General features: G+C 39.4%; 2 protein-coding genes across 4 annotated transcripts in view; both read left to right on the forward strand.

Annotated features, from left to right (window-relative positions):
• gna11b (guanine nucleotide binding protein (G protein), alpha 11b (Gq class)) overlaps positions 1-9,388 on the forward strand; it is a 36,762-nt gene extending 27,374 nt beyond the window's left edge. For both annotated transcript variants that reach the window (XM_047345312.1, XM_047345311.1), the window contains exons 5-7: positions 2,627-2,756; positions 2,949-3,102; positions 3,999-9,388. In XM_047345312.1, coding sequence (XP_047201268.1) covers positions 2,627-2,756; positions 2,949-3,102; positions 3,999-4,189 — 475 coding nt within the window. In that variant the 3' untranslated portion in view covers positions 4,190-9,388. The remainder of the gene's footprint in view (positions 1-2,626; positions 2,757-2,948; positions 3,103-3,998) is intronic.
• Positions 9,389-17,303: 7,915 nt separating this feature from the next.
• Positions 17,304-24,086, forward strand: LOC124855938 (TLE family member 5-like). Of its 2 annotated transcripts, XM_047346096.1 has the most exons (6): positions 17,304-17,488; positions 18,232-18,295; positions 18,406-18,450; positions 18,541-18,603; positions 19,572-19,646; positions 22,516-24,086. In XM_047346096.1, the coding sequence occupies exons 1-6, from the start codon at positions 17,319-17,321 to the stop codon at positions 22,753-22,755; spliced, it is 657 nt and encodes a 218-aa protein (XP_047202052.1). In that variant the 5' UTR covers positions 17,304-17,318; the 3' UTR covers positions 22,756-24,086. The 2 variants fall into 2 exon arrangements, with proteins under 2 accessions (XP_047202052.1, XP_047202053.1); XM_047346097.1 differs by lacking the exon at positions 19,572-19,646.
• The last annotated feature ends 911 nt before the right edge of the window (positions 24,087-24,997 follow it).

The following is a 24,997-nucleotide window of genomic DNA, read 5'->3' on the forward strand; positions in this document are numbered from 1 at the left end:
CACTATTAACTCTCCCGTCCTCTGTCTGTCCTCCATCCTTCCTATGTCCCACTTTTCAGCTACTCTTTTGTGTCATTTTGCATCTTTTATTCTCTCACTTTTCATTTCCATGCATGTCCTGAAACTTGACAATTGTAGGGAAAGCTGATAATCATGTACTGTAAAGAAACTAATTCACCTTGATCTAATTTCACAAGAGCTCATGCATACTTGTACAGATTTCATAGAAGATATGAGATTTACTTCTTGTATATGGATATAAAGAGATGTTGCCCATTTAGGGAACTCCAGTGAAGCCAAAATAAGATTAACAATTTAAGGCTTTTTAACTAATTAAGAATACCAAAGAGAGTTAATATGCAGTCCTCTGCAAAAGTATTTGCCTCTTACATATTTATTTTTTGACTTTTTTGTCACTGAAATGTTTACAATCATCAAACAAATTTTACAATTAGAGATAACCTCAGAAAATACAAAAGATGATTTTAAAATGGTTTCATTTATTACAGGAAGAAGTGCTATCCATACTAAATCTTAATTTAATAGATTGAATACATTTTCTTCTTTAGACAGCAGAGATTAATTTCGTGTTGACCTGATTACTGGCAGGCATGAAAGTTCAGAAGAACTCTGTAAGGGGGCAAATACTTTTTCTTGGAATTGTACTTAAAAGTTTTAGATCCTTTTTAGAGTCGTAGTCCCACACTAGCTGTGTTTAAAATACCACTTAAAACCTTTACCCTGCCTTTTATGAGAGAGGCTACTTCTGTGTAGTTACCTGAGTTTTATTGCAATTTCACCTCTGAACAACACAGTAATTGTATTCAGTTATAATTTGAAACACAAGCACAGCAATCATTGGTGTTTTCATGGAACCAGCACTGAAAAGTTGTTCAAAAAGCAAAAGTTTATAATTATCACATGTTGACTATTTTTTTATTACAATATTTATCATTTTTATGATGATAAACAGCACTGTAAATACACAACCCCAACAGGCCATTAACACAGATTGGTAATTGGCATTTTTGCCATGTCTTCTCAGTAAAAAAAAAAAAAAAGGAATTTTTGCAGTAGACTTTCTATTTCTAGACAGAGTAGGGAGATCTGCACACATTTTAACACACACATCAGGGGAACGTTTGTTTACAAAGCAAATTTGACAAATTTGCTTAAGGTGTTGAATCCATCAGCTGCATTTGTACTTCACTGTAAAGAAAATGAAAATCTGACATAGTGCCTACTGATCAGTCAATTAATCACAGATACTCCAGACCTAAGCTCATTATGTGTAGAAGAACGCCTGTCCACAGACTCAGTTTCTTTCCTTTAAACCTGTCCACCATGTGCAAGACCAAAGATCTGTTAAAGGATGTCAAGGACAAGTTAATAGATCTTCATAAGGCTGGAATGGGCTATTAGAGCAGTCGTCAACAAGTTTGGTGAGAAGGCGACAACTGTTGGTGTGATTTTTCAGGAGTGGTAGAAATATAAAATATAATGTCAGTTGCTCTTGGGCTCAGTTTTCATGCACGATCTTCCTTTTAGTCAGACTGATCGCAGGAGGCACTTGTTAAAGATCTGAAGAAGAATGGAACCACACTTACCAAGAATACTCTTGTCAATATGTCATGCTGTGATCGATTGAAATGTCGCAGCCTCCTGGTACAGAAGTCAGGTGTTCAGCCATGTCAGATGTCTGCCAGTGAACATCTAAATAATTTAAAGAAAGCTGTGATCAGATGAGAGCAAAAACCAGCCTCTTTAGCATTAGCTTGACTCTTCATATTTGGAGGAAAAGGAACAGTGAGTATGACCCCAAGAATGCTGTTCTTATACATAAGTACGGAAGTGGAATGATTATGCTTTGGGTCTGTTTTTCTGTAAGCAGTAGAGGAGGACTCCACTTCATTAAAGAGCCAAGGATGGAGTCCTGTATTAGGAACCTTCTTCCTTCAGCCGGACGACTAAGGTCTTCTAGTTGGACAAGGTCCAAAAGATACTGGCAAGATGGCCAAGGAGGGGCTAAAGAAGAACCCTTAAGATCATGAAGTAGCCTAGCTTAACTCCAAACCTCAACCCTTCAGAAAATCTGTGGAGGGAGCTGAACCTTTGAGATGACTGAGAAACCTAAAGGATTGAGAAAGGTTCTGTAAAGAGGAGAGGTCCAAAGCATCAGAGGTTGGTGCGAAACTGTAGATCAGCTACAAGAAACGGCTTAACGCTGCACTTATTGTAGCAATAAAAGGTTTTCTACCAAGCTCTAAGTCTTGATTTACTGGGGAATGAAATTCTTATCACCTCTATTGTAAAATGTTTTCTGTTGTACAGAATTCATCTACAAGGTTAGAACTTGTTTCAAAAGACTCAGTTGATCTGTTATTTTCGTTATGTCAGGGTATGCGTATCTTGCATAGCACTGAATGCATTTGATGGATTCAAAACCTTGATCTGAACAACAAAAACGTTCAGCCTAAAATTGTTTCTTCTGATTTAACACTGAGCGCTGTCAGCCTGCAATCTTTAAATAAACCCCACTAACGATTAAACTTGAACGGAGCCACCCAGGCTCAAATTCTAACAAATTTCTCTAACATGTCCCCCCACCTCGTCATCTTACCGTCAGGATGGTGGATGTCGGGGGTCAGAGGTCAGAGCGGAGGAAGTGGATTCACTGCTTTGAGAATGTCACCTCCATTATGTTTCTTGTGGCTCTGAGTGAGTACGACCAGGTCTTGGTGGAGTCCGACAATGAGGTAAGTGAGGAAGAATAAACTGATTGCTTTGGTTAGATTATCTAAACCTGGAAGGTAGATTAAACTGTAAAATGCTTTTAAGTGTTGTATTGATTGGTATTATGAAGTGGTTGTTTTTATTGCTTGTAAAAATATGAATTGATCTCAGTTTGGGTCTCTCTTTTTTGTGATTCCTTTTTCTTTCCTTGTCAGAACCGCATGGAGGAGAGTAAGGCTCTGTTCAGGACAATAATCACATACCCCTGGTTTCAAAACTCTTCAGTCATCCTCTTCCTCAACAAGAAGGATCTTCTAGAGGAGAAGATTGCTTATTCACACTTAGTGGACTACTTTCCTGAATTTGATGGTAAGTCAATAGATCAGATTAAAGAGACTAAAAACTAACGGCACATTTATCCCCCCCCCCCCCTTCACACAGGATTTAGATTGAATAACGGTCTTAACGGCTGTGCAAATGTGGAAAACCACCTTCAGTGTGAAGACAATCATGATGCTTCCACGCTGATAGTTCTCGCCTAATGAGTTTCTTTACCCAACATCTTTGGTATCCCCGAGATGATCTCCATTACCATTTCCAAGCTGTAGATATCAGTGGCACATCCCAACATATTCGAAATTCGGTCTCATTTCACCAAAGGACCTTCTTTCACCTGTTTTGGGGTCCTCTACATGTGGTAAACTGAAAATGGGACATCTTCTGAATCACTCCTTCCCAGTCCTGTATAAAGGCCATGTTTGTGGAGTACATGACTAATAGTTGTTCTACTGGCTCTTCCATCCTGGCTTGTGCATCTCTGCAGCTCCTCCAGAGTTACCATAGGCATCTTGGCTCCTTAACTGATTAATGCTCTCCCTGCCTGTTCTCTCTGATAAGGTGGATGGACATGTTTTAAATTAATACATATTTTAATAAATAAAGCCATGTATACATTATTTTTCCACTTCACAGCTTTATGCTACTTCATGTTAGTCGATCACGTCAATTTGATCAATATACTTTAAGGTTTGCGATTGTAATGTGAAAAAATGTATGTTTATTGCTATGTTAATTTGTTTAATGTGTCTAACATTAAATGTGTTTAACATTAGCTTGGAGTCTGTGTTTTAGATCTTGCTGTTTGCAGGCTGAAAGATAAGATTGATCTTTAAATGCTTGGTGTATTTATAAAAATAGCCTCCCCTCCCTGTAGTATTTCTAGTAGAAAAGAAAATTATTTATGTTAACTGTCTCTCCCTTTTCAGGTCCCCAGAGAGATGCTCAGGCAGCACGGGAGTTCATCCTCAAAATGTTTGTGGACTTGAACCCAGACAGTGACAAGATCATCTACTCTCACTTCACCTGTGCCACGGACACTGAGAACATCCGCTTTGTGTTTGCGGCCGTCAAAGACACCATCCTGCAGCTCAACCTGAAAGAGTACAACCTGGTGTGAGAGGGGGACGGTGCTCGCGACGCACATTTCCCCCCAACCCATTGCACAACGCAACCCTCTTCGGGAACGTGCTGTCAACTCCACACGCATCGCACAGCGCAGCACTCCGGCTCTCACACACTCATTCACACATAAACAGAACTGTTGCTTTTTTTTTAAATTTTTTACTTTTCTTTCCAGTACAGTGTATTACCAGGATGTCCCACCTTCATTCGTGCCCTTCCTTTCACCGAAGCTGCTCCCTCCTTCTCCTCCTTCTCTCGGCAGCTTGTTGCATCAGTCTTCGGTCCTTAAAAAGCTGCTCCGTGTGTCAGAGCTAGCATACAGACCTTTCATATGGGCTAAACGGCGACAGGAAGGGATTTTTGTTGGCATTTGTTTATCTGCGCGTATTTGGAGCAGTTTATATTGGCAATTAATTTTTTTCAAAAAACTAAATTTAATCATAGGGCCCCGCAGAGATGACCCTCTCTCCTTTCCTGCCAGTGTGGAAGGCACTGACTGATTTATCTGGTGACATCATTTAACAAGCAGCGGTGCTGAACACAGAAGAGATGCTACAGAGTGACGCAGTTGGGATGTGAGGTCAAAGTTACGGCCTGGAGGATTCTGGGACCTTGCATCTATGAATGTACACCAGGTGTGAGCGTCACAATCACAAAAAAAAACGAGAGAGATGTATATGAATTTATTGCATATAAAATTATGAATTCAATGCGTATTTATCCATTTTCAACAAGAAGCGAGGGGGGGCCAGGTGCAGTTAATAAAAATCTGTTGCCGAGGTTTTTTGACAGATTTTTACAGATTTAGAAAAATTTGTTGCAACACTAAAATGGCTGAATTAAGCAGGCATAAAAGCAGAACATTTATAAAAACGTTTTTTTTTTTTTTTTTTGCAAAATTTAAAAGAAAAAGCAACTGTAAATTTGTTTGACATAAGTATGCTTTGAAGATATTCATAATTGTGTGTTTTTTTTTTAAGTTAATCACACGCTTCCCTTCTTCACAACGTATTCTATACGAATTCACGATGCAGCACTCCCTACAACTGGTCACACCGACACCGATGATGTGAATCTGCTCCCTCAGTACAAAACACTAGCTAGCAGCGGGGGTGGTGGTATTAAAGGACCCCCATTGTGGAGTTCACCTATGAGTAGCTAAATCGGCGCCATAAAGGCTGGAAACGCAACGTGTCCGATGGCATCACACTTCCTAACGTGACGCAGTCATCAGCAACGTCAGGATGTGCTTCTTATATTTTGTTATGTTGGGGTTTTTTTGAGTGATATATTAGGGGAAAAGGAGGATGATGGGCCTTTCACAGAAAATACTCTGGAGTCTGCAAATTCTTTGTGTATATTTGTAAATACATATACACAAAACTCTTCTGTACAAAACAAGTTCTCTGTGGTACACCATCTTTGGTTTTTGAAAAGAAAAAAAGAGAAAAAAAATGACTTTCTTTAGCATACAGCTTTCTGCTATGAATTTATGGTAGTATTGATACTGTGATTATGAATTTTGTTCACTTAATAGGATTTCAAAGAGCCGGACGGTGTTGAGGAAACGAAGTGGGTGGTCGGAGAGAAAGACAGCCTCTGAATGCCACACTACTGCAACAGCTCTGTGTTCAGAGTCAAACTAACTAGGGCTGGTTCAACAAAAAAAATGACAAAAAATCTTGACGGTTAAGGTGAAAGGATGATTTTGACAGTAATTAAAGAGTTTTTTTATTTATATAATTTATGGACCAGGATGAAAGTGTTGATAATTTGACTGCTTGTGTTTCTGTCATGTTGAAGGGCTCCTTTTCTCATGGCAGAGCCTACTTGAGTCTGAACTGCTGTTAAAAAAAAATACAAAACAATAAAAAAATCGAATGTCTAGTATAGTAAGAACTTTATCTCTGCTTTCTATTTCTTAGACATTTCCAGATGTACTTGCCATTACATTTCAATCCATTATAAAGCGGTTTGTTTTCTTATATCTTAGGGAGCCCTCACATTCTGTTTTTCATTATTTTTTAAAGAATCATTTTTTTCCTGTTGGGTTATAGATGCAGCGCTGTAATACATACCTAAAACATGTACAGTACAAACATAGGTGGACTTTTTTTTATCAGTGATTGAAGACCTCTGAGGTCCATGCTTGCTATTTGTAACTTAACAAAAGATAAAATGTCTTTTCTTTTTTTTTGTTTGCTTTAATTTCAAATTTTTGGAAGCTTGCTCTGAATAGTGCCAGTGAAGTGCAGATATATTAATTTTGTTTTGGTCTTGTAAATGACCTTTTCTACAAGTGATTTACCCTTCGTCTTCATTAAGGGCTATATCACAGTGCATCCGACAGCGGGGAGTGGAGTTAAGGACCACAGTGAACCAAGTCATCCACTATTACTACTATTACTTGTTTAGAAAGAGAATATTTGCTGTCTGTGCTATTAAGAAGTAAAGGCAGAGTGTTAACACAAATGTAAGTGTGTGAGTAGAGAGTCTTTACCAACACTTAAGATGCATTCTTTAGGTATTTTTTCTGGTTTCTCACTACATTTTGTTTGCATCGGCTTTCCAGTGTCGCTTGTAATCCATCATGAAGTGTTGAGGCACTTATCAGTACAGACACTACTACCAGGACAAGTATTGCATGAGTTCCCCAAGTATTTGAGTTGTAGCTAGGAAGCCAAGAAATGTTATTAAGACCATACTGGTGTCTTTGCATATTTTAATCTGTGTACATTTCTACTTTTATGGCAGCTAAAGGAGGTGGAATCATGATTGTTATAATATGAACCTGTTTTTTGACTAGATTGTTGCAATGAGCACATCAGTTAGTATTTCTTCTCTCCTTTGCATTAAGGTAATGGACAATATTGTCCCTCATGCAAAGCAATGACCAATACCAGTTATTAGGACAGTTGAAGATTTTTGAGGTGAGGTTGTGTTAATCTAAGCAAAACTCTTTGGATCTTTATTTAGTATAAATCCAGAGTAGTTTGCCCAAGCTAATGGCTAGTCCAAGATCAAAGTGGACGTCTTAAAATTGCTCCAATCTCAAAAGCATCAAAACGTTTATGCAAAGGTTCTTTTATGAACCTTGATTTGGACTCTTCTAAAGGTGAAAACAGTAAAACATCCAGCCCCCTTGTTATCTGCTGACATCCAGCTTATTGATGAGGCAGCCGTAAAGAACAGCCACACTTCTTCAACTTCCTCTGACTGCATTTTAACAGCTAAAGGATGCTACAAATGGCAACATCTTCCCACAGTAACAACTTCCACAGTGAGGAGTGTTGTTTGCAGTGCAACCTAGTAATACTTAAATATGGGGCTTTCATTGAAAAAATACGAGTTTCTGCATGGTTGTTTACTAAATGATGTCCTGATTTAGTATAAATCCCGACTAGTTAGGACCAGAGGGTAAAGCTAACGGCTAGAACTACAGGGGGCGAGACTAATGGGTGTTCTATCATCGTAAAATGACTCCAGCGGCATATGCAAACACTTTTATGATCCTTTACACTGTTGACGCATTTGCCTCACGCAATTATTTACATGGGGAAGTGGAATACTGGAAATGGAGCTCTGGAGGTGGTGCACCTCCGCTGATCTTCCTGTGTGAAACGCACACTGAAGATACAACAAATAAAGTGTCTCCGGTTGGAGTAGTCGTCAGGTATAAAAGCTTAAGTGAATGCCGTTTTGATATTACATCACATTAGTTTTCCGAATGGAAATGCTTTACATGTTCGGTTCTCAGTTTACATTAGTCCCAAAAGGAACAAACTATTCTGGGTTTAAACTAAATGAAGATGCTGCAACAGTTATTTTCTGCAGTTAAGCTATTAATTTATTAAAATATTTTAATAACAGACCCTGATGTCAAAAATCCAGAACTATCACTTTTCTAATCCTTGAACCGCCTGATGTTTCTGGCCATGCTTCGCTCTAGCTGAAACTGACAGAGCAGCTGATTTCCAATGTAATTAGATGAAAGTATGCAACAGTGCACCAGTATGCTATTTTTGCCATTTTCTCTGCTGAAAAGACACTAACCTCATGCTGAGGAGTGACTGCTGCTATGACTGATGTGTAAAGAGGATCAGATGCCAGTAAGCATAACCAAGTGTTTTATCTGTAGTGTTATTTCTACTTTTCGCTGAGTGCAGCTCACCTAAACGTATTTGCTAAGCAACTTGACTCTACAACTCTGGCACGTAGTGAAGGGCCGGGTGACTGTTGGCGTGGGTTCGCTTCTGTTAGTATTCCTACTTTTTCTTTCATTCTGTTGTGGACATGTATTATTTCAGCATAACCAAGCAGCAAAGAGGGATGCAGTTCAGTCTCCCCTCATTCGTGACCATTTTTATTATCCTTTCACACTACATTACTTATTTATTGCCTTGAGTTAAGAGAGATGGTCCTTTCCAATGTTTCTGTAAGCTTGTTGTTAAACAAATAGAAATCAGACTTATCTCTTACACATCTGTATAGAGTTCGACCCGAAGCTCGGTCCTCTTTTTTATGTAATATAAACATTTCCTGAACACTGTATGTTTCTTTTTTTTTTCACTTCATTATTTTTTGTCTCACTCCAGTGAAAGCTGAATTTCAATCATGTAGTGGTTTGTATAAAATGTTTTTTATTTTATTTTATATCCGAATCACGGTGTAAATGATGTATTATTCTGAGTGTGCCAACCCCACTCTCCAGAGCCAGGCTCTCTCTAAGTGCCAATAATGTGGTCATTATCAAATGGACCACCATTTGAGATGGGGGTGGCCTCCCCTTTGTAAAACAAACTAGAGACTAAAGTGATAATTATGAACACACAAAGATTTTATTCTGTATTTAAGATTGATTTAAAAGATAATCTGTTCTTTTGTTCATTTTTTAAAGAAACTGTAATTATATCTGCATGTGCTGTTTGTTTTGTGTTGAAAGTGAGGGCTTGGATGTTTTCACTGAAGTGGAGCCCTTTGTTGAATGGGGTTCAATCAGTTGGTTATAATTGATTTACAATAACTCTTGCCATATTTTTTTTTTTTTTATTTGTTTCATGCATTTGTTTCAACCACTGTTGCCTGATCCTCATTCAAACATGAACATGACTTATGATCATTGTCGCCTTCTAAGAGAGAAACATAATGACAAGGTATCTGTTTTAAATTGAAATAAATTTGTTCCTATACTTGCCTATGGTGTGTCAGTGGGTTTTATGCTAACTGAAGCAAAGACACGAGGTTTTGGAGTTAATTATATTTGAAGTTCTTATTGTTATTCTTATGTTTACTAAAATTACTAAACTGATGCCCCCCACACCCATTTTGCCTAAAATAGAATTTGTATAACTAATCAGAAACATTAAAAACAAAAATAATCTGACATTAATAAGTGGGTCGATGAATGAATGGAGATGAATCTCAAGTTGTGTTAAATCTCTTTTTAGGGTAGAATAATCCATTTGAGATCTGACCAGTCTTAATTATGTAAAGATTTTAAACCAGTGACTCCTTACTACTTAGAAAAACCAAAACACAACCATTTAATTTTGCATTGCTTTGTAACCCCCCACCACCCTCCGTGTTATGCCCCCCATGGCCAAAAGCAATATTGCCTATATCAGGGGTCAGCAACCTTTACAACCCAAAAAGCGTTTTTTGTCCTTAATAATTAAAAATAAATAAATAAAATTTGTCTAGAGTACTTTTTTTTGTTTTACAGTTAACTAAAAATTTATATTTTAGTTTTTCGAACCTTTATGAGGAGACAAAGTTATTTTCTTGAATGAAATATTCCACATTTATGGAAGATGAATGATTTATTTTTGGCCAAAGTTATGACGAGCCATGTGGTTCACAGCCACAGGTTGCAGGCTGCCAATGTGTAGAATGGGTGGGAGACGGTAAAGCGATAGTTGATCAGTGTTGACGCTTTCACAACACAGGGTTGAACTTGACAGGGGTAAAAGAAATATTTGTGGAATATTTTAGTAGTTATTAGTGTTTCAGGTTTTGTTTTTCTGGATGATGCTGTAGTAAATTATTTTAAGCTAAGGAGGATGTAACAAGACATTTTTTAACGATTGATATTCAAGCCCCTCACTAAACTGAGCTCTGGATATCTGTTGTTGGTGTTCTGTTTGTATAACCCACACCTAGTTTTAGCCACCCAACTGGACCAGTAGCCATGTTATAAATTTCAACAATCATGGGGAAGACTGCTGGCTTTACATTTGTCTAGCTGACCATAACACAAGGAGAGTCACCTACAAAAGGTCATTACTTAATAAGCTAGGTGGTCAGACTGCTGTATCCAAGCATATTAATAGAAGGTTGAGTGGAAGGAAAAAGTGTGGTAGAGAAGGTGCAAAAGCAACAGTGACCCCTTGAGAGGATTGTGGGATATTTGCGAGACGTGGTCTGCAACTGGAGCCTGTGCTTCAAGAGCCACCATACACATAGCTAGGCATGGGATAGACTGTCACAATCATTGTGTTAAGCCAATACTAAAACTGATGACAATAAGTGTTTTACATGGGCTAAGGAGGGAAACAAAGGAGTGGACATTTGCTCGGTGGTCCGAAGTCCTTGTTCAAATCAAAGTTAATTTTGCATTTCAGTTAGAAAGCAAGTTTCTAGAGTCTGAACGAATAGAGAGGCACGGAGTCTTATGTTTTGTTAAGATAGAGAGTAAAGTTTTGAAAGTCAGAAATATGCAGCTGATTGAATTACCAAGTCAAGTCAACACAGAGTGAACAAGCTAGCATTAGCCTAGTAGCACAAACTTTAGCAGGATCAAGACATGGGTTTATTGAAGACTTTAGCTGTACTTGTAGAGTCTGATTTATCTTTAAAAACAAATGCTATAGATATACACAAAATTCATAACATTATAGTGGCCTTATAGCCCTTATGTTAGAGCAGCGTAGGCTGCTAAGGCTGTCCTGCAGAATCTCCAGCTGAGACAAAACATCTGAAGCCATCACAGAAAAACAGCTTGGACAAAATGAAATATCAGATTAATCTAAAAATGTTGGATCATTTCAGAGAATGAAGAAAAATCAGCTCTTACAGAGCCAAAGACTTAAGTGATTTGTTGGTTGTCTGAAGTTATGCAGAGAAAACTCCACTTTGTGTGGAGGAATCCATACTCATTCTGACATAAGTAGTTGGTTAACCCTCCTTTTGTAACCCCATAGATTGTTAAAGAATGGCAAAACACTTTTATCTCAACAGGACCAAGATTGCAATCATTATAGAATATTTTGGTACAGGTTTTAACACAAAAAATTTTCTTTTTAATTTTCTTTTTGTAAACAGAATAAAGGTTTAGAATCTAAGCTGTTCAGTGCAGAATAACCATTTGACCTTTATAAAACAAGGTACCCTGGGTGGTGCACCATATCACGCATATTTAAGTGCCATAGTCAACATTTCATATATATTTATACAACCCCAGTTCCAATAAGGTTGGGATGTTTAACACATAAATAAAAACAGAATACAATGATTTACAAATCTTGTTCAACCTATATGCAATTGAAAACACTACAAAGACAAGATATTTAATGTTCAAACAGATAAACTTTATTGTTTTGTTTTTTTGCAAATATTCACTCATGTTGAATTTGATGCCTGCAAAACGTTCCAAACAAAGCAGGCAACGGGGCAAAGAAGACTGGGAAAGTTGAGGAATGCTCAGGAAACACCAGTTTGGAACATTCCACAGGTGAACAGGTTAATTGGAAACAGGTGAGTGTCATAATTGGGTATAAAAGGAGCATCCCTGAAAGGCTCAGTTGTTTATCAAGCAAGACTGGGTGAAGTTCACCACTTTGTGGTCAACTGCGTCAGCAAATAATCCAACACTTAAAGAGCGATGATCTCAACATACAATTTCCTGGAATTTAGGGATTTCATCATCTTTGGTACATAGTATCATCAAAGGTTTCAGAGAATCTCTTTGCACATAAGCGACAAGGCTGAAAACCAACATTTAATGCAACACCCAGATATGATATCAGCTTCTCTGGGCCCGAGCTCATCTGGGATGGACTGACACAAAGTGAAAAAGTGTGCTGAGGGAGGTCTGACGTGTTCACAGTTTAGATTGGTTTTGGAAATCATGGACATGGTGTCCTCCAGACCAAAGACTAAAAAGACTATCCGGATTGTTATCAGTGCAAATTTCAAAAGCCAATGTCCATTAGTGTCCATGGCATTAGTAGCTTGCACATCTCTGAAGGCACCATTAATGCTGAAATGTACATACAGGTTTTGGAGCAATATATACTGCCATCCAAGCAACTTATTTTTAGGGAAGTTTCTGTGTTTTTCCATAACCATGCCAAGCCACATTCTGCACGTGCTACAACAGCGTGACTTCGCAGTAAGAGTTTGAGTACTAGACTGGCCTATGTATGTATGCATGTACACTACCTCTTGAAGCTCATCAACAGAATGCCAAGAGTGTGCAGAGCAGTAATCAAAGCAAAAGGTGTCTACTTTGAAGAACCTAGAATATAAGACATATTTTCAGTTGTTTCACACTTTTTTGTTCAGTATATAATTCCACATGTGTTAATTCATAGTTTTGATGCCTTCAGTGTGAAGCTAGGTACACCTTGCTAGTACCGGATTGGAGCCCCTTTTGCCTTTAGAATTGCCTTAATCCTTCATGGCATAGATTCAACAAGGTACTGGAAACATTCCTCAGAGTTTGGTCCATATTGACATGATAGCATCACACAGATGCGGCAGATTTGTCGGCTGCACATCCATGATGCATCCACCACCACTAGCCTGAACCATTGATACAAGGTAGGATGGATCCATGCTTTCATGTTGTTAACGCCAAATTCTGACCCTACCATCTAAATGTCGCAGCAGAAATCGAGACCCATCAGACTAGGCGATGTTTTTCCAATCTTCTATTGTCCAATTTTGGTGAGCCTGTGTGAATTGTAGCCTCAGTTTTCTGTTCTTAGCTGACAGGAGTGGCACCCGGTGTGGTCTTCTGGCACTGTAGCCCATCCACCTCAAGGTTCGACGTGTTGTACGTTCAGAGATGCTCTTCTGCATGCCTTGGTTGTCATGAGTGGTTATTTGAGTTACTGTTGCCTTTCTATGAGCTCGAACCAGTCTGGCCATTCTCCTCTGACTTCTGGCATCAACAAGGCATTAGAGATGAGTGCGTAACAATCCCAGCAGATCAGCAGTTTCTGAAATACTCAGACCAGCCCGTCTGGCACCAACAACCATGCCATATTCAAAGTCACTTAAATCACCTTTCTCCCACATTCTGATGCTCAGTTTGAACTGCAGCAGATCATCTTGACCATGTCTCTCTCTCTCTCTCTCTCTCTCTCTCTCTCTCTCTCTCTCTCTCTCTCTCTCTCTCTCTCTCTCTCTTTCTCTCTATATATATATATATACATATATATATATATGTATATATATGTATATAAATGTATTTTTATATATTACTTTCATTCCCCTTTTAATTTCTTTAATCATGCAATATTGAGCATTCGTTTAATTTTTTTTTACTTTATTTTATTCATTTTTTTGTTTTGTTTCCTATTTTCAGCAAGTTTTCGCTATCATCCACAGGGGGTTGCTGTAATACCTCCTGCTCTACTTACCACAGTGTTGAAAATGTCGATTTTTTTCTCTGAGCTCTTTCCACCCCCTGGTGGAGGGGCGCTCTGGGTGGTGAACCATTCTCACCCAAATTACAGAGCCTCTGTCAACATTTAATATTTGACAGCAAATAATTAGATTTAGTTGCAATCTCTTTAATAATAAAACCTTTACAAACCATGCTGGTGTTGAAGTTAAATACTTTTAATAATTTATGATGTTTTTACAATGATATACAGCAACAGCATACTGACATTTTGAACTTTTAGGAGAGTAGTTGAACCTAGTCTTTCAGTGTGCGGCCCTGGTCAGTGCAGCTTCTCTCCTGGATTTAATACAGTGTGTGGTCACACGGGGCGCCCGCTCCACCGCTGCTCGGTTTGTGTTCCGGGTGATTTTGTTCCTCCCTTCAAAGCAGTCGGGCGGGGGGTGGGGGGTTAGTGTGTCAACATCCAGGGTTTTCCCCGGGGAGGCGTAGCATTAATACCTGATGTTGCCTTGAAATAGTCGTTTCTTTTCGTCAGACGGCGTTAGCGTTCCCGTGTTCAAAAGAGCAGAATACGCTCCTCTTCTCCCGCCGCTTTGACGTTAGCTGATGTTATTTTAAAGGATGACAGAGTACAATGTGCCAACTGCCTCTCCAGTAATTTAATAATATCTGGGACGTGCTAGCTTAGCCAGCTGGCCTTGTAGTTTCGGTGAGACCAGGGAAACGCTGCGAAACACTCCGCTGACATGATGTTTCCTCAATCCAGGCACACGGTGAGTAAGTTAGCCCGGTTAAACTTGTTACCGGTGGAAACGGAGCAAAGTCGAGCTAACGTTAGCTAGCAGCCGACAACTGATAACATGAGCGCTGCAGGTAGCTGTCAGCTGGTTGCCACAAATCCAGACCTCTGCCCGTCTCTTTAACGCGTATGGACTGATTAGTTGAACCTGGTTTAAAATATAAAACACCGTAGATTATAGCTAAAACGTGTATTCGGCTTTTTATTGTCAGTTATAAACTGTTTTCCTTTAGCTAGCCTCTCTAAAAACAGCTAACATGATGATAGAGATGTATGTCCTGACCTTAAGCATGGAGGTGGACTTTAATATAGCACAAGTACACAAGAAAAGGTTAAACTAGATGCTTTATTGTATTTTTGTAGCATCTACACATGCTTTATTCTATTCTCTGTAAGTCTATATAAATATTTGCTAAATATGTTTAGCATTAGGATTGCTAGCGAGACAAATCTTCAGTGTCCTTTTATTTGAGCTCAATACATATTTTCTGCTGCTGCTTTGACTCAGCTGTGAAAACAAAATAAACTATTTATGGATGGCAAAAAACCCACCAGCTGCAGCTCTACTACCAAACTAAACGTTAAACACTGACTGCTCTTCTGTAATAAATTTCCCACACATTCAAAATTACAAGATAAGAGGTGTATAATGTCACAACTATGTTTATTATAATCAGGGATATTTAAAGCAAGTTTTGCATATGTTTGGCTAGTTTCATGATTGTTCCCTTTTTTAAATTATCAGTAGATATTAGAACTCTGAAATAGTGAATTCGCCAATAAACTGGAATACATGCTCACACATTTAAAAAAAAAAAAAAAGGTAGCCAGGTTGCAGCCAGCTGCTCCACAGGCAAGCCACTTAAAGCTTGACAGATGTCTGTGATTTTAGTATCAAAAATATTTTAAAACGGATATCCTTGTAAAGAGAGGGAACATGTAGTGGTATTCTCATAGCCAGCTGAATGGCAGTGCAGAGCAAAAAGTGTGGAAGGACCCAGGCCATGTTACTCTGTCCTCCTTCAAACTAGGGAAAAACTCCAGTACATTGCTTCTCTTTATAACAGTGTTCCTCCTCACTTTGAACATTTTCCTGCTCTGGATAAGTACGGAATAAGGAAACGCATTTTGGACAAAATATTTGGGCCTCCAGATTTTGTTCCTTATCCATTGTCTAAAAGTTGTATTCTACTCATTTGATTCCTCTGGAAAGTTCAGACTAAAACGTATGAAATTGTGCCGTGACCTTTGTAAAGGAACGCTGTTATAAGACTTTAACTGAAGAAATGGCATCAGGGAAGGCGTTACAAGTTCTGATACTAATTTTTGAAAAGCTTTGTTTACCTTGATACCCCAACACTATTTATTTATTTATTTTTTGATCGCCAAATCGTAGAGTAGTACCACTACCTGGGTCATTAGACCGCCTCTATCTGGTCACCCTTTTGTCTTCAGAGCAACAGAAAATAAATTTTTAATCCAGTGAACTCTGCAACATTTGCCATATCAACCCCAACAACGATAACTGTTTTCTGACATTATTTCAATTCAATTCAAAAATACTTTATTAATCCCATAGGGAAATTAAATGTTGTTGTAGCTCATATTATGAAGGTTTCCTCAAAGAGCCGTTGTAGATGCTGATGGCTGTGGGCAGGAAGGATCTCCTGTAAGAACTAATTACTTAAATAGTTAATTAATTAATTAATTTGAAGAACTAATTCAGTCCCAATATTTTCCGGTTTGATTGATGTTGGCGCAACCTTTCTTCCATGTTGGATGGAGAGTGTCTATCATCATCATGTTCATGTGCACAATAAAAATCATAGGGAAAGCAATGTTGACCTCTGTGTAACCTCAATGTTTCCTTCCTTCCGTTTGAATCCTGATGGAAACCTCTTGCCCTTGTGCCACTTGTTTGAAGACTGAGGTTTAGGGAACCACATAATCACTGGATCACAGCTTTGCGGATGGTAAATGTTGTCAGTTTAAAACCAGACTTCTAATGCAGCTTCCAAATACTTCGCACAGCATTGCTACGCAATGCTCGGCCTTTTGTCGATGCTCTCTGCGCCCCTCAGAGGGCGTCTTTCTGGGCAGACAGATGTTTCATGTCGATGGGACGTGTGGCGAATTTTAGCTGCAAACTATGAATCTAACAGTCCATCCAAAATGGAGCTGGAGTTCAGGCTGAACCTCAGTTAGTCTCAGAGGTCATGTTGCTGTTTCTAATCAAACTCACTTTGATTAACACACACACACACACATCCGTGTTTTACTATCTTTATGAGGACTTTTCGGTTACTTCCATTGACTTCCATTCATTTTCCTTGATTTTTAGTGCCTAACCCTAACCCTAACCAGTTAATACCTAACCCTAACCCTAACAATAACTCAATTCATACCCTAGTCCTAAACCTAACCCCTGTCCCAAGAACAGAATTTGAAAAAGTGAGGACCAGGAAAATGTCCTCACTTTGTCAAAATGTCCTCACTTTGCGATAAAAATACAAAAAATGGTTCTCACTCAGCAACAAGTACAAGAACACACACACACACACACACGACCAGGGCAGACACGTGTGTGTACACAAAACCTGCTGATCAGCAAGTGACTTGTTTATCTCTTTCACGCTGGCTTCGCTTGTGACATTGGAAATCAAGAGGCTGTGAATCGGAGCAGCATTTTCAGAAATGAGGGACCTGGTCTCTGAAGCAGTTACAGAATACGTTTCTGAATTTGATGCATGTTCCGTTTCCCCCAAGGCATCATCCCAGTCCGGCCAAGCTCTGAAATTCACCACTTCTGACTCGTGTGACCGCATCAAGGATGAGTTCCAGTTCCTCCAAGCACAGTATCACAGGTACACACACACACACACACACACACACAGAGTAAATCTGTCATTTTTAGCTCAGTAAAAAAATTGTCATCATTTGTGACCTTATCAGGCCTTAATAAATTGCGTCTTACATTTTTTTTCCACAGACCTGTACTTATTCACCAGCAGGATGTGTACTCCAATTAAATTATGCTTATTGTATTTTACAAAATCTTACTGATATGAACTGTTGAGCCCACAATTATTAATATCCCTGGCAGATTTAGGTTTAAAGTTTTTAATTTTCCCAACATGTTTCCTCTGACTGGAAGTTTTAACTTTTTCAAGCGAATCTGTGGAGTGGGCCAAAGATTAGGGTAATGGTAAGGAGGGCTTCCATCCTCAAAGGGTTTTTTTGGATAAAATATAAATAAAAACACCCAAATTACATATATATTTATGTTTTTTTTTTCAAAATGAATACCCCTTTTAAGTAGTTTAATAGCATGTCCTATTTTCTACCAGAAACATACTGCAAGGAAAATATTTTGAAATGTAAATCTGCTCATTACTATCAGGAAATAATGAGGGCCACGTCACATGACAATTATTATCATTGTGTAAACAGAAAGGTTTACCTAGACCCAAAATTTTTATCTTTGACAAATTGGAGATCCCCAAAAAAGTTCAGTGTGACCATGAGAAGATGCAGAGTAAACACAGATTTACAGGGCTGTGTGTTTATTGTCTTCACTGTTCATAATTCATATAATGTGCCCTTCCAGTTTGAAGTTGGAGTGTGATAAACTGGCCTCTGAGAAGTCAGAGATGCAGCGCCACTACATCATGGTGAGTGTGTCTGACTCGCTCAAACAAAATCAAGTGTTTTAATCCTCTCAGTATATCTGTTCAACTCTTGTGGTTTAATTCCTGTCTTTGTCTCACTGTTTGTGTTACAGTATTATGAAATGTCCTATGGGCTCAACATTGAAATGCACAAACAGGTAATTCAGAGTCTCTTATCAGAAATCCTCCTAGCAGTACAATTCAGGCTTGGATATTTATCTGTTTTTTTTTGTTTTTTTTTTTTGCAGGCTGAAATAGTAAAGAGACTGAATGGGATCTGTGCTCAGGTGCTGCCTTACCTGTCCCAGGAGGTAAGGGGGCCTTCACGTGGGTTTTAGACTTTGTCCTTCTTGTTTCCAGAGACAGTCACAGTATTTAAAAGTGTTCAGTCAACCAATCCAAGTATTCATACCTCTGGACCTTTTTCGCATTTTGTCACATTAAGAGGAGCTATTTTTGTTTCTTTGCAGGATAGTTAAAGCTCCATCAGATTAACTAAAGAGCCTCTGTGAGCACGAACTGGGTTTAGGTTTGGACTAGGGTGACACTTCCGATTTTCCTGGAGTAATCAGACGCTCAGATGTTTTGATAGAGTGGCGCAAGCAGAGCAAGCCAATGACTGGAGTCAAACTTCCAACTGAATTAAACAGACAGATGCACCTCCTACAGACTGCAGGGGGAGAAACTGACTTCATGTTTGTTAATAATTCATTTTTCTTTGTCTAGCTCATAGTTGAGGTCGGCAATTCCTTTTTGAGGCTCTGTCTGCATGTTTAGAGTCATCTTGCTGGAAAGTGAACCTCTTCCACAGTCTCAGGTTTTTTTTGCAGGATTTCTTCCAGGATTGCCTTAAATTAATCTCGATCCATCTTCCCATCTGCTCTGACCAGCTTCCCTGTCTTTGTTAATGAATGGGATTGTGTTAGTTGTCCTACACACATATAGGCCAGGACTTTTAATTTGGGTCTCATTTCACAAAAGCAGATTGTTCCACATTTGACCAGTGTCTCTCTCTCTGCTGAATGAAACATCCCTACGCCATGATGCTGCTACCACCTTATCGTAATTTGGTTACAACTGAAAAGAAATTGAATGAGAATGAATATCTTTGCAAGGCGTTCTTGTAGTTTCAGGTAAAATATTTGCCTGTTTCTTTTTCTGTAATCAACAGAATGACATAAATGCCAGGGAAATCAGACACTTTCTCTTGTAGTCAACATTTAAGCCTTTGTAAAGCACCTGCATGCACTCATATGATAATGGAATCTCACCATTTCAGCACCAACAGCAAGTCATGGGTGCGATAGAGAGAGCCAAGCAGGTCACGCCTCCTGAGATGAACTCCATCATACGGGTGAGCAAACCGAATGACTTTTAATGCTCCGTTTAACCCGTTGCCCTGTAGATGTTGCTGGGAGGCATTCAGGCATTAGTGTGGCAGACAGAGATGACCTGTTGTCATTCAATCCGCATCAATGACTGATCTCAGCATTTTGCTGGACTTTCTCTTACAAACATTTAGCCCTTTGTTTTCTGCTTCTGTGGCTTGAAGGTAAAACATTATTTTAGGGAATTTAAGTTTGATTATTGTCACTAGTATTAGTGCTTCCTTTGTGACATATAAAGAAGTATTTTTAGTCTGCTAAAAATACTCAGAGCAGACATACAGTGCCTTGTGAAAGTACTCGGCTCCATTGAACGTTTCAACCTTTTTCCACATTTCAGGCTTCAAACATAAAGATATAAAATTCAAAATTTTTGTGAAGAATCAACAACAAGTGAGACACAATCGTGAAGTGGAATGAAATTTATTAGATGTGTCAAACTTTTTTGACAAGTAAATAACTGAAAAGTGGGGCGTGCAATATTATTCGGCCCCTTTACTTTCAGTGCAGCAAACTCACTCTAGAAGTTCAGTGAGGATCTCTGAATGATCCAATGTTGTCCAAAATGACTGATGATGATAAATAGAATCCACCTGTGTGTAATCAAGTCTCTGTATAAATGCACCTGCTCTGTGATAGTCTCAGGGTTCTGTTCAAAGCACAGAGAGCATCATGAAGACCAAGGAACACACCAGGCAGGTCCGAGATACTGTTGTGGAGAAGTTTAAAGCCGGATTTGGATACAAAAAGATTTCCCAAGCTTTAAACATCCCAAGGAGCACTGTGCAAGCAATCATATTGAAATGGAAGGAGTATCAGACCACTACAAATCTACCAAGACCCGGCCGTCCCTCTAAACTTTCATCTCGAACAAGGAGAAGACTGATCAGAGATGCAGCCAAGAGGCCCATGATCACTCTGGATGAACTGCAGAGATCTACAGCTGAGGTGGGAGAGTCTGTCCATAGGACAACAATCAGTCATACACTGCACAAATCTGGCCTTTATGGAAGAGTGGAAGGAAGAAAGCCATTTCTCAAAGATATCCATAAAAAGTCTCGTTTAAAGTTTGCCACAAGCCACCTGGGAGACACACCAAACATGTGGAAGAAGGTGCTCTGGTCAGATGAAACCAAAATCTAACTGTTTGGCCACAATGCAAAACGATATGTTTGGTGTAAAAGCAACACAGCTCATCACCCTGAACACACCATCCCCACTGTCAAGCATGGTGGTGGCAGCATCATGGTTTGGGCCTGCTTTTCATCAGCAGGGACAGGGAAGATGGTCAAAATTGATGGGAAGATGGATGGGGCCAAATACAGGACCATTCTGGAAGAAAACCTGTTGGAGTCTGCAAGAGACCTGAGACTGGGACGGAGATTTATCTTCCAACAAGACAATGATCCAAAACATAAAGCCAAATCTACAATGGAATGGTTGACAAATAAACGTATCCAGGTGTTGGAATGGCCTAGTCAAAGTCCAGACCTGAATCCAATCGAGAATCTGTGGAAAGAGCTGAAGACTGCTGTTCACGAACGCTCTCCATCCAACCTCACTGAGCTCGAGCTGTTTTGCAAGGAAGAATGGGCAAGAATTTCAGTCTCTGGTTGTTCAAAACTGATAGAGACAAACCCCAAGCCACTTGCAGCTGTAATTGCAGCAAAGGGTGGTGCTACAAAGTATTAACGCAAGGGGGCCTAATAATATTGCACGCCCCACTTTTCAGTTTTTTATTTGTTAAACAAGTTTGACACATCCAATAAATTTCATTCCACTTCATGATTGTGTCCCACTTGTTGTTGATTCTTCACAAAAAAATTGAATTTAATATCTTTATGTTTGAAGCCTGAAATGTGGCAAGAGGTTGAAAAGTTCAATGGAGCCGAGTACTTTCGCAAGTCACTGTTTATGATACAAATCTAAAAAGTAAGAGTACATAAAATTTCTGTGTGCTAAATATGTCGACACATAGGGAGCTAACTACACTGCCCTCAATAAATTAGATAAATATAGGGTGAAGATATGAAAAATGCCTTAAATACATTAAACTTTAATTTCAGAGGCGTAATTTACACTGAAAGCAGCTGCATCATTTCTGCAGGGTGGAGCATACAGAGATGGCAGATTTTTATTTCAAATATTCTGGTGTTCATGATGCCATACTCTAATAAGGTTTCCAGTGCCTTTGAAAGAGATACGGGCCCACAGCATTACGTATCTTCCACCATACTAAGCAGTGGGTATGAGGTGCTTTCCGGTATTTCTCAACCTTCTTACAGCAAACCCACCTGGAGTGTTTGTTCACCAGAGGTTCAGTCTTAGTCTGTTTTGACCGAAACACACAGTTCCGGCAGAGTTGAGGAAACTCTGCCATTTGTGATGTTAGGACAGAAATGACTTTCTCCTTTGCATCACTCCCATATGACTAGTTATGGTGACCTGGGGAGATTTTTTCCTCCCTCTTTCTTAACATTCTGCTCACTGTGCATGGTGGCAAGATAAACTGTTATTGGCAGACGTGTTTAAAAGCAGTGCATGATGAAGTTTAATTTTGTGAAACTGGATTTGTGGAGTTTCAGATGGTGTTTTTTTCCTCCACGGAATAAATGTTCTGAAATGAAAGGTTGAGTTCGATAAGATTAAGCAACTACAACAAAGGCTAGATTTGTTTGAGGTTTTTTTTTAAACATCTTTAGCAGAGGTTCATAATAAGGGTGCTATATTTCTTTCCTTTTTTCCAAGTCCTGAATGATGAAACACAAAATGATGACTTCTACAGCCAGTTTCATGAAATGTGGATTCAGCAAACCTGTTCTTTCTGTATGTTTGCAGCAACAGCTGCAGGTGCAGCACCTGTCCCAGCTCCAGGGCCTGACCCTGCCTGTGGCCCCGCTGCCCCTGGGACTCACCCCGCCCTCCCTGCCTGCCGTCTCCTCCAGCTCTGGCCTGCTCTCCCTCTCCTCCATCCTGGCCACCTACTCTCACAGCCAGCCACAGGTGGCGAAGGAGGACAAGGCCAGAGATGCGGCAGAGAGGGCGTCCAGAGGAGAGGACGGAGACAAGTCAGATTAGTGAAGGGACCCGGAGGTCGATGGGTTGAGGGTAGGGGGAGGTGGTATGTGGGGGTTGGGTGTAAGTGTTTAAAAAACGGAAAAGGAAAAACAGACTGTAAATGGGGGTTGATCCTAGTTTGTCTCCTGAGTGTTGTAGAGAAGAAACCGCAGAGATGATGAGCAAAGAGGACAGAGCTGAAATGTTTGGATGTACAAAGGATCCTGAAATGCTTAAACTGAAAGTTAACGTCTGTATCATTTAGTGGTAATTGACTCAGTTCAGACCTCAGACTTTTCAATAGTTTATTTGTGTGTAATCAGTTATTAGGCCTAACAATTATAAATGTTGTTCCTTTTGGAGAGAGGACTGAGTGACAAACAGACCCTTCCAACTGTTTCTTCCCATGTCTCCAGTAGTCTCGCAGCGACAGTAAGCAGATTGAAGAACATCTTTTGTTTTCCCCTCCATGTAGGCAACACAATAGCTACCATCAGTTTAGTTCACGTAAAATCTCACATCTGTTTGGTTAGATACTTTAAAAGACAAGTATTGGATCCTAAATTCAGCTGGTGCCACGTCGGTCGTTACATTGGATGGGCCGTAAGCAAAAAATATTTAGTTTTGATAGCTTCTGAGCTGGGTCCTTTTGAGACACAAGTTTAACATGATCTTATGTTTAGGACCAGATTGAAGTGTTTTGTCGTCAGGTTTCCAGTTTAAGCCAGAATATTCCATCCAATTTCCTGACAACTGGAAAAATACAACAGTTCCCTCAGAGTTCAGATGATTTACGGGATGCAGCTCCCAGTAGTTTGGAGAATTTAAGCTTTCTTTCAGTTGATCAATTTAACTTAATCCCCCCCCAATGTACACCAGGTTCTTGTAGTCCAGGAAAGGCTCCATATCCAACTAAACTTTAACCTACATCAAATTGATTGTTTGGAGAAAAAGACTAAGTTGTAGGTGAAGGACAAGTGACAGGTTTCTTTCTTTTAAATCTTTTTTTTTTTCTCTCCCCCTGTTGAGAGCAGACATGAAGCATTAGCTTGTTGATAATAAGACACCAGAATACTCGTATTTTCACTCGTTTGTGCTCAGAATCCTTTAATAGGCTTTCAGTGAGTTGTATGCATGTTGCATCAATTCTTGTTCCGTGTTTAGTTTCTATGTGCAGGACTGTGCTGACACCACTCTCTGCTGGCATGTTACAGTTCCATACATTGGCGTAGAATAGTGTTTGATCCCGTAAAGATTTCTCCTGTTTTCGCTTTTTTGTGTCGCACATAAATGTCATCAAACAAGTTTAATATTAGAGAAAGATAAGCCAAATAAAGATGATATGAAAGAAAGCAGCTTTCTTATACAGATTTCACTTATTGAGGGAAAAGGCTGTCAAACCAACCTGCTCCTCTGTGTAAGAACATGCTGGTTGGCAACATGTGCCATCAAGGATTGTGAAAACTGACACTGCTGGGGAGGAACTCTGCTGAACTGTTTTATTCAAACCCCAAAGTCTGGGCTTTAATAAGCCCAGACTTTGACTACACCACTCCAAAGTCTTCATTTTTGTTTCGTCAGTCCACAGAATATTTTCCCATTATGTCTTGAGGATCATCAGGATGTTTTTGGCCTGGAACCTTTTTTTTCTGGTCTCTTTCTTGTTGAATCGTGAACACAAATCTTAACCGAAGCAAGTGAGGTGTGCAGAGCTTTAGAAGCTCTGTTGATGCACTCTTGGAGTAATTTTGATAAGCCAACAACTCCTTCTCCATTTGTGGATAGGGGTTTTACTGTGGTTTACCAGAGTCTTAAAGTCTTAGAAATGGTTCTGTAACCCTTTCCTGACTGATAGATGTCAGTGACTTCTCTTGATGTGTTGGTTTCTGAGCCTACTTCATGTTGTCAGACAGGCATTCTTGATTTTGTGGCTAATGAGATGCAACTAGAAAAATGTGGCTCATCAACCACCTTCCAATTCATTTAATACATGATTTACCAACAGGGTCAAATATATTCTCATTGTGCCGGACTGGTTTAGGTTTTTTTGTTTTTTACCCATTTAGTAAATTAAATTCTAAATTGAAAACCCTTTCTATTTATTATCAGTATCTTTTCAATGGAAATTAGTTTGACAAAAAATGAAAAAGAAATCTTAGCGATAGGGTGAGGAGCTCGGCCATCCGGGAGGGGCTCGGAGTAGAGCCGCTGCTCCTCCACATCGAGAGGAGCCAGTTGAGGTGGCTCGGGCATCTATACCGGA

The sequence above is a fragment of the Girardinichthys multiradiatus genome, chromosome 19 (assembly GCF_021462225.1).
Source record: "Girardinichthys multiradiatus isolate DD_20200921_A chromosome 19, DD_fGirMul_XY1, whole genome shotgun sequence".
Taxonomy (NCBI): Eukaryota; Metazoa; Chordata; class Actinopteri; order Cyprinodontiformes; family Goodeidae; genus Girardinichthys; species Girardinichthys multiradiatus.